This window comes from Scylla paramamosain, chromosome 23 (assembly GCF_035594125.1).
Source record: "Scylla paramamosain isolate STU-SP2022 chromosome 23, ASM3559412v1, whole genome shotgun sequence".
NCBI classification, from domain to species: domain Eukaryota; kingdom Metazoa; phylum Arthropoda; class Malacostraca; order Decapoda; family Portunidae; genus Scylla; species Scylla paramamosain.
Window position 1 is genome coordinate 16,323,158 of NC_087173.1, and position 16,492 is coordinate 16,339,649.

The window sequence follows — 16,492 nt, forward strand, 5'->3', positions numbered from 1 at the left end:
GCACCAAGTAATTTTTGTTTATTCTTTCTATATTATTTACTAATTTGTACACTGTTATCAGGACTCCTCTTTCTCTTCTCTCTTGTAGTGTTGGTAATCCCATCTCTTTAAGTCTCTTCATACTTTAAGTCTTTTAATTCTGGTATTTTGTCACTATCGTATGTATTCTTTCCAGTTTCTATATATTTATTTTTCTATGTGAAGCCCAAATTACTGCTGTATATTTCAATTTAGGTTGTATTATGCTGTGTGTGTGTGTGTGTGTGTGTGTGTGTGTGTGTGTGTGTGTGTGTGTGTGTGTGTGTGTGTGTGTGTGTGTGTGTGTGTGTTTGTGTGTGTGTGTGTGTGTGTGTGTGTGTTTTTACCAAGTTGTATTTATCTAGTTGTGATTTACAAGAGGGTAGTAATCTCATAGTATCCCGTCTCTATATCTATCCAGTCTGGTCTCAAAAGCATGGACAGTTTCAGCACTGACAACATCTTCACTGAGTTCATTCCATTTGTTCACACTTCTGTGAGGACAACTATACTTCTTGATGTCTCTTCTACAGTTAACTTTCTTCAACTTCTTACTGTGTCCCCTTGTACTCTGTGAGTCTAAATTTATAAAACATTCTTTGTTTTATAAATTTTCCATTTCATTTATCATTCTATAGATATTTATCAAATCTCCTCTCTCTCTCTACTATTTTAAAGGGTAGGAATTTCCAACATTCTTAATCTCTCTTCATAGGTTGACTTACTCAGCCTCAGAACCATCTTAGTGATTGCTCTTTATACTCTTTCTAATTTTACAATATTCCTGTTTGTATGAGAAGACCACACCACTGCCACATATTCCAATCTTGATCTTATCATGGGAATCAACAACTTTTTTATCATTCCTTCATCCAAATATGAGAATGCCATTCTTACTCTTTTTAACAAATCCATCATCTCTCCAGTAATTTAATCAGTGTGTCTGTCCAGAGTCAAATTTTCAGTAACTGTTAATCCCAAATCCATTTCTTCTTTTGACTTCTTTAACTTCACACCATCCATCTCATAATGATATTGCATTCTTTTTTACTCTTACCAAACTCCATTACTTTACATTTACTTAAATTGAATTTCATTTGCCAAGATTTACTCCATCTATTTACCTTATTTAAATAATCTTGCAGTACCATACAATCATTTACATTTTTTTCACCTTTCTCATCAGCTTAGCATCATCTGCAAATGAGTTCATATAACTATCTATTTCTTCATTCATGTCATTCACATATACAGTAAAATCCCTCTTATCCGGCATCAATGGGACCGCCAACATGCCAGATACTTGAATATTGCCGGATACTTGAATAGAAGTGAAATTATGTCCACAACCACCACCCTACACTCATGTATCTTACCATAACAAAGATCAGCTGATCTTAATCAGCAGCTGATCTGATCAGCTGCTTAAGTGTAAGCACATCACGCTTCCTCTTTTCAACAACTTTAGGCATGATGAAGGCGTCAGGCGATAAACAGTGCACACGCGGGACTGAGTCACTGAGTAAACACAGTGCAGTGGCACCGTGTTTACTCAGTGCCACCCGCACTGCTTCGTGCGGGTGGCACGAAGCAGTGCGCTCTGGTGGCGAGAGGACAAAGTATGCCTCGCACAGGAATTTTAATCAATTTTATGAGTACACATTGATTTTTTATTGATTTTAAGGCTCGGAGAAAAATGTGCCGGATACTTGAAGCTGCCGGATACTCGAATGCCGGATGAGAGGGATTTTACTGTATCACAAACATTATCAGTTCCAACACTGACCCCCTGTGGGACACCACTAGTTACTTTCAGCCAAGATGAATTTTGGACTTGTATTACAGTTCTCATCTCTCTATCATCCAGATAATCCTCCATCCACTCCACAGTCTTCCTCCAATTCTTCTATAATTTTTTATCTTCCATAGCTATCTTTGGTGTGGTACTTTGTCAAAAGCCTTCTTCAAGTCTAAGTAGACACCATCCACCCATCTCTCTCTCTCTCTCTCTCTCTCTCTCTCTCTCTCTCTCTCTCTCTCTCTCTCTCTCTCTCTCTCTCTCTCTCTCTCTCTTCCACAGTATCAACTACCCTTGAATAAAAGGACAATAAATTCATGGAGCATGATCTTCCCCTTCTAAATCAAAATTGACAATTTACCAAAACTTTATCTCTTTCCAAGTGTTCCATCCATATTTCCTTTATAGTTCTTTCACATAGTTTTCCTACAACACCAGTCAATGACACTGGTCTATAATTTCCTTACTTCCTCCTTTAAATATTGGTGTAATGTTTGCTCTCTTTCAATCTTTTGGTACATTTCCCTACAACAATGATATCACCACCATACTGTGAATTTTATCAGCCAGTTGTTCTCTGCATTCTTTCAATATCCAGTTTGATACTCCATCTGGACCAGATACTTTATTTACATCAAGGCCTTCCATCATCTTAAGTATTTAATCTTTACTGACTGAGACTGTACTTAGTATATTCCTAAACAAATTATCCCTTCTGGCATCAAACTCCCCTTCCACAGTAAATACTGATTTGAAACTTTTATTCATAATCAACATGTCCTGTGCGTCCTCATAGACTTTTCCTTCAACTTTCAATCTTGCTACACCTTCCTTCTTCTTTATCTTCCCATTAATATATCTATAGAATAGTTTGGGTTCATTTATACACTTTTCTATTATCTCTTTCATAGTTTCTTCTCTTCACTCTTATTATCTAATTGTACTTATTTCTAGCATCAATATATTCTTCCCATCTGCTCTCAGTTTTCCTCTTGTTCCATCTATGCCAAGCATCTAACTTACAATTTCAAGCCTTTTTGCATTTAGTATTGAACCATTCCTTACACTTTCTACATCTTGCTCCCTCTCTAGGTACAAATTTCTCCACAGCAGTATTATATATACTTACAAATTCATCCCATTTTTCCTTCTGCATGCTTAAAGTCTTCCCACTCAATGACAGCAAAGTACTTTCTTAATTTTTCTAAATCAGCTTTACTATATTTAAATCTTCTTACCTTATAATTTTCATAAATGATTACATTTTAATTTTTCAAATTAAATACCATCAACATATGATCACTTTTACCTTGAGGGCTGTCATTGTGTACAGTTTCAATAATTTCCATGTCCTTGGTAAACACTAAAATCAAGTCTTGATGGTTTATCTCTTCCACTAAATATAGTATCACAATCAACCCATTGAGTCATCAAGTTTTCCACCGTCCAGTTTAATAGTCTATTACTCCATGAGTTCTCAGTTCCAGTAGTTGTCAATGTCTCCCAATTCATCTCCTTACAATTAAAATCACCAACAATAACTATATCACTACTCTCCATCACTATCTTTTCAAGACATTTTAACACATCTATCAATATCTCTTCATGCTCTTCTTTACACCAAGCATTTGCCATAGGTGGCACATACACTCCTACATAATTCATTTCCACTTCCAAACATCACTTGTAGAATTTCAGACTTGTCTTCACTTTTTATTACCTTCTCCACTTTAACACATTTTTTTAGTCAGAATGATCACTCCACCTCCTCTCATGTCACTTCTATTTTTCATCCATAAATCATATTTATCATCACCAATGTCAGGAGTTCCCCATTCATTTTTCCATTTTGTCTAATATAATACAACAACATCCAGTGTAGTTCTGTTTAATAACTCATTTATTTCCATCTTTGTTGACATTAATCCATTTACATTAGTATAACATACTTTACTTACTGTTTGATGTACCATTTCTGTATTCTCATATCTCACTCTCATTACTTACTGTTTGATGTACCATTTCTGTATTCTCATATCTCACTCGCCAGAAAAACTTCTCTTCCGTTTGTTGTTCGTTTTTTTTTTGTTTAGCCTCATTTACCAGCTACTTTCCTTCAGCCTTTTAGTCTCATTCAGATTCCTGTTTATCCATACATTTTTATATTTTTCATCTCCAGACAACCTCCAAGACCCATTAATTACCTCTTCTGCTTGTACCTGTGTTGCAAACCTTATTCTTATGGGTCTCATTTTTTTCTTTTTCATATTTCCTAATTCTATGGAACTCTTCCATTTCCTTTACTACCTGAATGTTTTCACCTGTCACTTTCTTCAGTAACTTATTCAACAGGTTCTTTTCCTTTACCTATCTCTGAATTCTGCTTAGTATTTTCTCTTCCTTTAAACCAAATACAATTACTTGTTTATATTTTCTACAGTGTCTCACTAACTTTTCTCTTCTTTAATAACATTTACCACTTTCTGTCTCAGGGTTTGTTTCTCATTTTCTTGTTCTATTATTTTATTTAATGATTCTTCTTCAAATTTATGTTCATTTAACCTTTTTTTTTTGCTTCATTTCCACATCCTTTACACTTGCCTTCATTTCCTCATTTCCCTTCTGAACAATTTCTACTTTCTCCTTTATTTGTTTCTTCAAACAATCATTTTCCACCTTCAACTTCCCATTTCTATTTTTCATCTCAATCAACTTTGTTGTAATATTCACCAACTCCATACCTGTCTCCTTCTGGTGTGCCTCCAATGTCTTTACTCTCTCCAATAACTTGTCCATCATTTCCTCCACATACAAAATCTTTTTACACTACAACCTATAATTCAGTTCTCTTTTTTCTCCAGTGAAACCTTCAAAAGATCCCCTTTCCTTTGGGATGCCGCCCTCCGCCATGTTTGATGTGTGTGTGTGTGTGTGTGTGTGTGTGTGTGTGTGTGTGTGTGTGTGTGTATGTGTGTGTGTGTTTTATCTATTTGTAACTTAGAGAACCTGAGCTACACTCATGTGGTCCCATCTCCATATATACACTTGTCCAATTTTTCCTTAAAGTTGAGCATACTTGCTGCCAATACTACATCTTCACCTAGCTTACTCCAAACTTCTATATTTCTCTGTGGGAAACTATGTTTCTTTATGTTAATCATACATCTCTTCCTTTTCTTAGTTTTTTACAGTGGTCTTCTGTATATATGGTATTTTCTACTTCTCTTAGCAGTAGTTTCTCATTATCAATTTCTTCCACTCTATTTCACAATTTATATATCAGTATTAAATCTCCACTTTCTATTCTTTGTTCCAATATTGGCAGATTCATTTCCTCAAACCTATCTTCATTTGTTAATTCTTCCAGTTCTGGAACCATCTTTGTTGCCATCCATTGTATCCTTTCTAGTTTTTTTTACATGTTTCTTCTTGAGGAGAGACCACACTGATTCTGCATATTCCAGCTTTGGTCTAATCATAGTGGTAATTATCTTTCTCATCCTATCTTTATCCATGTGGTGGAATGCTGTTGCAATATTTCTCCCCATTCTATATGCATCTCTGAATATGTTTTCAACATACTTCTCTGACTGTTGACTATCCTGTATTATCACTCCCAGATTTTTCTCTTCTTGTACTCACATTATTTCTTCATTTCCCATTTTATATATCCATTCTGGTCTCTTTTCACTTTTCCTATTTCCATTACATGACATTTTTTTTCACACTGAGTTCTATCTCCCATTTCTTACTCCAGTCCCAGATTTTATTCAAGTCCTCTTGTAGAATTTCAATCTTTGTAGTTTCTTATATTTTTGTAATTTTGCATCGTCTGCAAACAAACTCATGTAACTCTTTACTCCTTCAGGAATGTCATTTATGTAGATCAGGAAAAGTATTGGTGCCAGCACTGACCCTTGTGGTACTCCACTATCTACTTTTCTCCATTTCAATTTTACATCTTTTACTACTGTTCTCATTTCTCTTCCCTATAAGTAGCTTCCCATCCAGTTTATTATTTTTCCATTTAATCCCCAACATTTTCTAGCTCCCATAGTAGTCTGTTGTGGGGAACTTTATCAAAAGGTTTTTTTTTTAGATCTAAACACACACAGTCAAGCCTTCCATCCCTCTCTTGTGTTATATCAGTCACACTCAAATAGAAGCCCATCAAATTTGTTATACTTGATCGCTTTTGTCTAAAGTCATACTGTTTTTCTGATATTATATCATGTTTATCTAAAAATTTTGTCAATTGCTTCTTTATCACTTTTTCACACATCTTACATACAATGATACTGGTCTGTAGTTTAGTGGTTCTTCTTTCTTTCCACTTTTATAAATTGACACTATGTCTGCTCTCTTCCATTCCTTAGGCACTCTTCCAGTTGATAATGAGCACTTATTATGATTCAATTGTTTCCATCTGGTCCTGTTGCTTTTCTCTCTTCCAGTTCCTCATTATTTTATAAATTTCTTCTTTGAATTCTGTAACTTCCCACATTTGCTTTTTATGTTTTCTCATCTTGTGGTTCTTTAAATTCTGATTCTTCTGTGAAAACTTGTTGAAACTTTTTGTTTAGCAATTCATTCATGTCTTTTGTGACTTCTTTTAGCTTTGTTTCCATTAAACACACCACCTTCAGATTTTTTTCTTTAAATAGTCTTGTAATTCCAGTTTTCTGTGTATCAATCCATCTGTGTTTGTATACATCACATTCAGTCCTTCATTTTTACTATTTTTTTCTATTTTATTTTCATTTTTTTTATTTTCCTTTATGTACCATATTTTCACTCTGTCTCCCAAAACTCTCCATAAATTTAGTCTTTTCTTCTTCTGTTCTTGATTCATTTTTCACTTTAGCCTCTTCATACATTCCTTTAATCTTTTTTTTTTGTTCTTCATTTCTGTTCTTCCTAATGTATATATCTTTGCAACCTTCTATGTCTCCTAGTTTGGATGTTCTTTCTAGTATCTTTTCTGCTGCTTGTTGTGATTGTAGTCTTATTTTCATAGGTCTTGTTTTTCCTTCCAGATAAGGTCCCACTCTAATAACTTCTTCCATTTCTTCCTCAAATTTAGTGTCATCTTCATCCTTTAGTTTCTTCAGCAAGTCTTTCACTGTTTTTGTTACTTCTTTATCTCTTTTCAATTTATATGTTATATTTTTCTCCTTTAATCCATAAACAGTAACACTTTTCTTCTAATCTCTTACCACATCATTATTTTCAATGCCTTTGCCACTCCCTTTCCTACATTTTCAGTTTTTTCTTTCAATTGCTTTTCAATTATTTCCTTGAAGTCAACATTTGCTCTATCATTTTTTTTATTTTCCAGCCTTTCACTTCATCCATGACTCCCTTTCTCACCATCTTCTCACCTTTCACTAACTGCTTTCAAATCTTTATTTTCTTTCATTACTTTTTCACATTATTTTGTAATTCCTCAGTTTTCTTAATATTTTGTTGTTCTCTCACTTTCATCTCTTCCAGTTCTGTTTTCAGCTTGGATATTTCCCTATCTCTTCCTAAAATTATTTTCAACTTTTCATGAAGGGATTTTACCATTTCCATCACTACTTTTATTTCCTAACTCTTTTGATCCACATCACATTCTACTTTTTCCAATCTCAACTTCAGAAACTTTATTTCACTTTTATCTGTCTTGTTCACTAAATCCATCAAAGTTTAATTCTCAATGTGAAATTCATTCAGAAACTGAGTATGCCATGTTTGTTTACATTTGTCACCAGGCTGGCTAAGCCACAAACCAGCAACAATTGCTATTCCTCATCCATGGGACCCACACCCACTCCCTTAGATCCTGTAAACCACACCCCTAGGCCTCCTTAGCAATGTTGTCCTCCTGCAGGTCCAGTTTCTGGTGTAGATTTCCTATAAAATCTTCTGCTGTTGTTGTTGACAGTGTGTGTGTGTGTGTGTGTGTCCAACCAAGAGCCTGTTTCGTGTCACTGTTCTTATCCACATATCTATTTTCCCTCCTCATGCTATCTACACAGGAGGGGAGGTAAATAGAAGAATTATACTCATATGGAGAGAGAGAGAGAGAGAGAGAGAGAGAGAGAGAGAGAGAGAGAGAGAGAGAGAGAGAGAGAGAGAGAGAGAGAGAGAGAGAGAGAGAGAGAGAGAGAGAGAGAGAGAGAGAGAGAGAAACATTGGCCAAATATTTATCACACCCTTGCAGACAAGCCACACCTGTAGCTGTTGCCCACCCATAGTAATCATTCTATCCATAAAGTCAAATTTCACAAACTTTTAGAAATGAGCTAAAATTTGAATACCAAATAATTTACTCCAGTAATTTATGTACCACTTTAATATGTTGTAATACTTCACATCCCAATTTTCATTCATTTCATTCAAGGCATATTTTTAGATTAAGATTTTCACTTTTATAGTAATTTTTCTCCATGAGGGAGAAAAGTCAATGTAAATATTTAGGCCCCTGCAATTTATGAGTAAAATATGAATGCAAATCAATGGCAAGTGGCTTCACAGTCCCATTCCAGAAAGTCCAAGTAATTGTTGTTACCATATGAAGATTATTATGTTTCAGCTGTTAATTGCTACAATGCTACAATAATATACCATGCACTTAAATTTAATCTTTATGTATGAAAACCTTAATGTGCTATCACATCACATATGGTTAAATGAATGTAAATTTGAAGAAGAATCAATAAAAAAAATAACAGAAAATGAGAAACAAAACCTCAGAAAGAAAGTGGTAAATGTTATTAAAGAAGAGAAAAAGTTAGTGAGAGACACTGTAGAAAAATATAAACAAGTAATTATATTAGGTTTAAGGAAGAGAAAATAATAAGCAGAATTCAAAGAGAGGAAAAGGAAAAGAACCTGTTGAAAAAGTTACTGAAGAAAGTGACAGATGAAGACAACCAGGTAGTAAAACAAGTGGAAGAGTTCCATAGAATTGGGAAATATGAAGAAGAAAAAATGAGACCCATAAGAATAAGGCTTCCAATACAGGTACAAGTAGAAGTAATTTATGGGTCTTGGAAGTTGTCTGGAGATGAAGAATATCGGAATGTATAGATAAACAGGAATATGGATGAGACTGAAAGGTTAAAGCAAAAGGAGCTAGTAAATGAGGCCAAACAAAAAAAACAAACAACAGAGGAGAATTTTTTCTGGAGAGTAAGAGATATGAGAATAAAGAAATGATACATCAAACAGTAAGGTACGTTATACTAATGTAAATGGATCAATATCAACTAAAATGGAATCAAATGAATTGTTAAACAGAACTGCGCTGGATATTGTTGTATCATGTGAAACACAACAGAAAATGAATGGGGAACTCCTGACATTGGTGATGATATGATTTATGGATGAAAAACAAGGATGACAAGGCAGGAGGGGTAGTGATCATTCTGACTAAAAAATTTGTTAAAGTGGAGAAGGTAATAAAAAGTGAAGACAAGTCTAAAATTCTAGAAGTGATGATTAGAAGTGGAAATGGAAGGATAATGAATTATGTAGGAGTGCATGTGCCACCTATGACCAATGCTTGGGAAAAAGAAGAGCATGAAGAGATGTTGGTAAGTGTGTTAAAATGTCTTGAAAAGATAGTGATGGAAAGTAGTGATATAGTTATTGTTGGTGACTTTAATTGTAAGGAAATAAATTGGGAGACATTGACAACTACTGGAACTGAGAATTCATGGAGTTATAAACTATTAAATTGGACGGTGGAAAACTTGATAACTTAATGGGTTGATTGAGTTACCAAATTTAGTGGAAGAGATAAACCATCAAGACTTGATTTAGTGTTTTACCAAGGGCATGGAAATTATTGAAACTATACACTATGATAGCCCTCAAGGTAAAAGTGATCATGTGTTGATGGAATTTAATTTGAGAAATTAAAATGTAATCATTAATGAAAATTATAAGGTTAAAAGATTTAAATATAGTAAAGCTGACTTTGAAAAATTAAGAAAGTACTTTGTTGCCATGGACTGGAAAGACTTTGTCAATGAAGATGGTCGGAAAAAATGGGATGAATTTACAAGGATATCTAATTCTGCTGTGGAGAAATTTGTACCTGGAGGAGGAGCGAGATGTAGAAAGGGTAAAGAATGGTTTAATACAAAATGCAAAGAGGCTAGAAATTGTAAGTCAATTGCTTGGAATAGATGGAAGAAGAGAAAAACTGAGAGCAGATGGGAAGAATGTATTGGTGTTAGAAACAAGTACATTGGGATAATAAAAATGGAGAGAAGAAACTATGAAAGAGATATAATAGATAAGTGTATGAATTAACCCAAACTATTCTTTAGACATATTAATGGGAATATGAAGAAAAAAAGGTCTATCAAGTTGAAGGAAAAATCTATAAGGATGCACAGGACATGGCAGAGGTTATGAACAATAGTTTCAGATCAGTATTTACTGTAGAAGGAGAGTTTGATGCTGGAAGGGATAAGTTGGTGAGGAATATATTAAGTACAGTCCCAGTCACTTATAAGGAAATACTTAAGATGATGGAAGAACTTGATGTAAATAAAGCAATTGGTCCAGATGGAGTATCAAACTGGATACTGAAGGAATTTAGAGAACAACTGGGTGATAAAATTCACAGTTTAGTGGTCACATCATTATCACAGGAAAGAGTACCAAAAGACTGGAAGAGAGCAAATATTACACCAATATTCAATGGAGGAAATAAGGAAAACCCACTAAATTATAGGCCAGTGTCCTTGACTAGTGTTCCAGGAAAATTATGTGAAAGAACAATAAAGGAAAGATGGATGGAACATTTGGAAGGAGATAAAGTTTTGGTAAATTGTCAATTTGGATTTAGGAGGGGAAGATCATGCTCCATGAACTTATTGTCCTTTTATTCAAGATTAATCAATATTGTGCAGGAGAGACAGATGGGTGAATGGTGTCTAATTAGACTTGAAGAAAGTGTTTGACAATGTACCACACTGAGGATTGCTATGGTAGATAAAAAATTATGGAAAAATTAGTGTAAAGACTGCTAGAGTGGATGGAGGATTATCTGGAAGATAGAGAGATGAGAACTGTAATACAAGATCAAAATTCATCTTGGCTGAAAGTAACTAGTGGTGTCTCATAAGGGGTTAGTGTTGGGACCGATAATGTTTGTAATATACATGAACAACATAAACGAAGAAATAGATAGTTATATAAACTTATTTGCAGATGATGCTAAGCTGATGAAAAGGGCAGAAAATGTAAATGACTGTATGGTACTACAAGATGATTTAAATAAGATAAATAGATGGAGTAAATCTTGGTAAATGGAATTCAATTCAAGTAAATGTAAAGCAATTTAGTTTGGTAAGAGTAAGAAAAGAATACAATATCACTATGAGATGGATGGTGTGAAGTTAAAGAAATCAAAAGAGGAAGTGAATTTGGGAGTAACAGTTACTGAAAATTTGACTCCAGACAGACATTGATAAAATTACTGGAGAGATGATGAATTTGTTAAAAAGAGTAAAAATGGCATTCTCATATTTGGATGAAGGAATGATAAAAAAAAAGTTGTTGATTTCCATGATACGACCAAGATGGTCGTATCGTCTCCTCGTACAAAAAAGGAATATTGTAAAATTAAAAAGAGTACAAAGAGCAGTCACTCAGATGGTTCCAGAGTTGAGCAAGTCAACCTATGAAGAGAGATTAAAAATGTTGGAAATTCCTACCCTTGAAAATAAGAGAGAGAGAGGGGATTTAAAAAACATCTATAGAAAGATAATTGATATGGAAAATGTGGACAAAAAATGCTTTATGAATTTAGACACACAGAGTATAAGGGGACACAGAAAGAAACTGAAGAAAGTTAAGTGTAAAAGAGACATCAAGAAGTACAGTTTTTCTCATTAAGTATGAACAAATGGAATGAACTCAGTAAAGATGTTGTCGATGCCGTAACTGTAACTGTCCATGCTTTTAAGACCAAACTGGATAGATATAGAGACCGGATACTATGAGATTACTCCCTTCCCATAAACCACTACTAAATAGAACTAGGTAAATGCATCAAAGTCCTGAAGAAATTAAATACCCAGAGTGAAAAAAAAGTAACACCCTCAACATAGCAGTGCCCACCACTACAGCCCTCCCTCCCACCCTCCTCTCCATTGCAAACTCTTAGCACATTCATATTTAAATGTCCTGTAACTTCTAAACCATGGTGTTAAAAGCTTTTGACCTTAGAGTATTTCCAACCTAGAATGAAATTATCTTTCATTTATGTGAGTGATTTTCCTCACAGGAAACCCTCAATAACATTCAGTTAAACATTAATAATCACATTCCTAGAGTTAACTGAAAGTATTATTTATATAAAAAATGCACTGTACTATATTATATTTCATAATGTGAAAACAGAGTACCTCAAAGAATGCACACACACAGACACATCAAAATAGGTACATCTGTACAACACCCAGCATTAAACAAAACATTCTAACAATAATAACAACACTTTGCATAATCAACTAAACACTGTTTGCTAGTATGTATATGCAGTCTCAAAAAATTATATTGAAATCAACATAATTACTCACAGTGGCATTTTTCTCTACAGTTTCAGTGAAGATAACAATGAGAGCATTCCAAATCTTCAAAATAAAGCTCTTAAAGTTTGTGTCATCCAACCTCTGCCTTAGAACACAAAATTCCTTGTCCAGGACATCATGCACCAGGTGGTACTCACTCCCCATATCACATGACGCCTCCACTGCCCGGGACAAAGTTGGTCTCACCTGAAATGCATGACACACTTGAATGAATCATGCACTTGAACAGAAATATGTAAATAAAGAAGATATTGTGTTTTCTAAAGAGCTCCTTAATATTATAAAAAATGAGTGCATACATACATACATACATACATATACCAAGGCTGTCTCCCCCAAAAAGGAGGATAGCCAAGACAAGACACAACTTCCACATTCACACTCATTCATACCACTTTCTTAGAACCTTGACTCTTGATGGAGAAGATAAAGTACTCCTGCCCTCACTTTATGGGGATCAGCCACACAGCTTTGACAGTTTGGTACAAGACAAGGCACCTTCATAGTAAGTAAACTCCCCTATACCACACCCAATTGCCCCACACCCGCGTGAAAGTATCATCGTGTAGTGCCTCCTTTTTATCATTCCTCGTGCACTCAGAACTGCTCTCCACTCACATCTGTCAAGCACAACCATTCTACTATGCTCCAGCATAAGTCCTCTTCCCTTTAAGACCTCCTTCACACCAACCTACCTTGCAAGTTCACACCTCTCACACTCTATTTTACACATGTATAGAAAAAAATCTAAACAAGTTTCCTTTAATGATAAGGTAAGCTATAACTAATATGCTGTTAATCTTCTGGTAACTGAAGCTTCTTCTTCAGCTTAACAAAATTATCTGAAGCAAGTCTAAAGTGTGATTACAAGACAACAATATCTGCAAAAGAAGTGATGAAGCAACTGAAATCTTTTTAGTATCTAGTTTGATTTTTGTTCAGTAAGTTAAACAAAACCAACTGAAGCCATGTTCTGGTGGTGTCAACCCAAGTCAAGGTTGCCTCAAGGTGCAGTCTTGTAGACATTAACATGCTCTCTCTGGCTGTCACTTCACTTCTCTCACTCTGTACCCTGGTATGATACAAAGCCTATGCCTAAAGCATATTTTGTAGTCAGTTCCAGTTTCACTTCTTAACATTACAAACAAAAAAACTTTTCATCCTTCATACAAAATTGTTTCATCACTCTGTAAGTGTTAAGTGAAGAAATTACCCTTTATTTTCATAAGTAGTTAAGTAATAATCACTTTTCTTCATTTTTGCTAAACTGAAACACTGTCCCTTTCCATCATGAGCTGACAGGGCTGAGAGTGAATGATAAGTATATGAGTGTGTGGTGCTATGTCTGGGCCATCCCATGTAGGAATTGCTGGAATGATAACACCGTGTAACAAAATTTTTACTTTTTTTGTCTTTGGTCAGTAAATGTTATTTCTTAATTGCTTTTTATCTATAAATCAGTGAAAATTATAATTATTCCCTTTAAAATTTGTTTTTTTTTCAGATCTGATGTTTTGAAACTAACCTGCTATCACATATTCAGACCTTATGTCATCCATTGCACCGGTGCCACACTACTCTGAGCTCTCCATACCCACTCCTCCAAAGACAGAGCAGCAGTTTTTAGAAAGGAAAAACAATTCAGAAGAGAATGAAGTCATTGATCAAGATTTCAGAGGTGCAGCTAAGGAGAGAAACCTTTACTACCCCAACCAAATTTATGTCAACGACTTGATCAGAGATCTTGGTCTCACAAAATCCAATGCTAAGCTTTTGATGTAGAGACTCAAGCAGTGGAATTGGTTTGATGAAAGTGTGAAAATATCAGGTCAGAGAAAGCATCACCAGCATTTTTCTATCTTTTTTACTCATCAAGATGAGAATTGTTTTTGCCACAATGTGACCAGTCTGTTTGAGGCAATTGGAATCCCCTGTAACCCCAATGAATGGTGCCTCTTCATCAACAGCTCATGCAGGAGACTCAAAGCAGTGCTGCTTCATAATGGAAACATGTATCTGTCTCTTCCCCTTGCTCACTCCATTCAGCTCAAAGAGAAATACAATAAAGACAAGATCATGCTAGGTGCCTTGAAATATGAAGAGTACAGTTGGGAGATTATCGGAGACTTCAAAATGATGGCCTTCTTGATGGGTCTCCAAGGCAGCTTTATCAAGTTTCCTTGTTATCTTTGCCTTTGGGACAGCAGGGACACTGTGGCACACTACCACAAGAGGGATTGGCCACAGTGGACCAAGTTTAGTGTCAGGAAAAACATCAAATGGGAACCATTGTTGGACCCCAAAAGGGTATTGTTTCCTCTACTGCACTTAAAGTTGGGCCTTATGAAACAATTCATCAGAGCTCTAGATAAGGAGTCTGCAGCTTTCAAGCATCTCCAAGATTTCTTCCCTAAGCTGTCTGTGGCAAAAGTGTCTTCATCAGTCCACAAATAAAGATCATGGAGTGCAAGGAGTTCCACAAGAAGCTCACTAGGACATAGAAAACAGCATGGACCAGCTTTGTTGCAGTGGTTCTTGGCTTCTTGGGAAATCACAAAATCAAAAACTATGTGGAGTATGTTGAGACCTTGGTGAGAAACTACAGCACGATGGATTGCAGGATGTCCCTCAAAATCCATATCCTTGATGCTCATGTAGATAAATTTAAGAACATGGGGTTGTACTCAGAGGAGCAAGGTCAGCACTTCCACCAGGATATACTGGACTTTGAATGCTGCTAACAAAGGTTGTGTGATAAAAAAATGATGGGAAACTATATTTGGGGGTTAATTCATGAAAGTAGTTTACAGTATAAGCATCAATCGCAGAAAACTACTCATTTTTAATGTTTTATTGTCTCACTTGTGTAATCCTAATATAAATAAATGTCATTTTGTTTCTACTTTGTGCAAATGAGAGTTCTCCCAATGGGAATAGGTGAATTTCAGAAATATCATTATCCTGACCACAAAAGAAAAGTTAGAAATAAACATCAGTGTTTTTCCATGTTTTCTAGGCATAAGCAAATAGTAAATAAAAATTGTTACCCAAGGACAAAAATTGTGTTACAGAGCGTAATTAATATAGAATAAAACAGTTGAAAATTATGACAAATGTTGACACTGCAATAAATTGCAATCAGGAATGTAATGAAAAAGTCGGTTATCTGGTGATAAACTGGGTTAGTAGCAAACCAGTTGGTGGCAAAATATTAAACTGTAGTGTAATGTACAGTGAGATGATGCAATGAAGAAAGTAAGAACAAATGAGAGAGAGAGAGAGAGAGAGAGAGAGAGAGAGAGAGAGAGAGAGAGAGAGAGAGAGAGAGAGAGAGAGAGAGAGAGAGAGAGAGAGAGAGAGAGAGAGAGAGAGAGAGAGAGAGAGAGTACAAATGCCAGATGTACAATTAAGAGTGGTTGCTCACGGCCATAAACTTACCAAGAGAATTTCCGCACCCAGACACTCTCCTTCCCTGATTAATTTACTTTACTTCCCTTAGTTCAGTCAGTTTGAGTCTTACTTAGTTCACAGCAGAAGAGTTACCCTTGACAAAGAAATAATCAGTATTCATCTAGTCCCCTTTGTCTGCTCAGGAGAATCCTTAAAAGTAAAGTGCTTTATTCAAGTAGAGACTGCATGAAGAGCAGATGTGAGTGCATGTCTGTGTATTTTACCTAGTTGTATTTACCTAGTTGTGCTTTATGGGAAAAGACCTATGCTCGTGCTGTCCCATCTCCATACTTCACATTTACTTAAATTAAATTCCATTTGCCAAGATTTACTCCATCTATTTATCTAATTTAAATAACCTTGCAGTACCATACAGTCATTTACGTTTACTACCCTTCTCATCAGCTTAGCATCATCCGCAAATAAGTTCATATAACTATTTCTTCATTTGTGTCATTCACATATATTACAAACATTATCGGTACCAACACTGACTCCTGTGGGACATCACTAGTTACTTTCAGCCAAGAAGAATTCTGGTCTTGTATTACAGTTCTCATCTCTCTATCATCCAGAAAATCCTCCATCCACTCCAGTCTTCCTCCAATTTTTCCATGATTTTTTAACTTCC

The 16,492-nt window shown here is 35.3% G+C and overlaps 1 protein-coding gene across 16 annotated transcripts in view; it reads right to left on the reverse strand.

Moving 5' to 3' along the window:
* The window catches only part of LOC135112281 (protein unc-13 homolog D-like), a 149,296-nt gene that overhangs the window by 54,511 nt on the left and 78,293 nt on the right, over positions 1–16,492 (reverse strand). For all 16 annotated transcript variants that reach the window (XM_064026570.1, XM_064026572.1, XM_064026579.1 and 13 more), the window contains one exon: positions 12,400–12,597. In XM_064026570.1, coding sequence (XP_063882640.1) covers positions 12,400–12,597 — 198 coding nt within the window. The remainder of the gene's footprint in view (positions 1–12,399; positions 12,598–16,492) is intronic.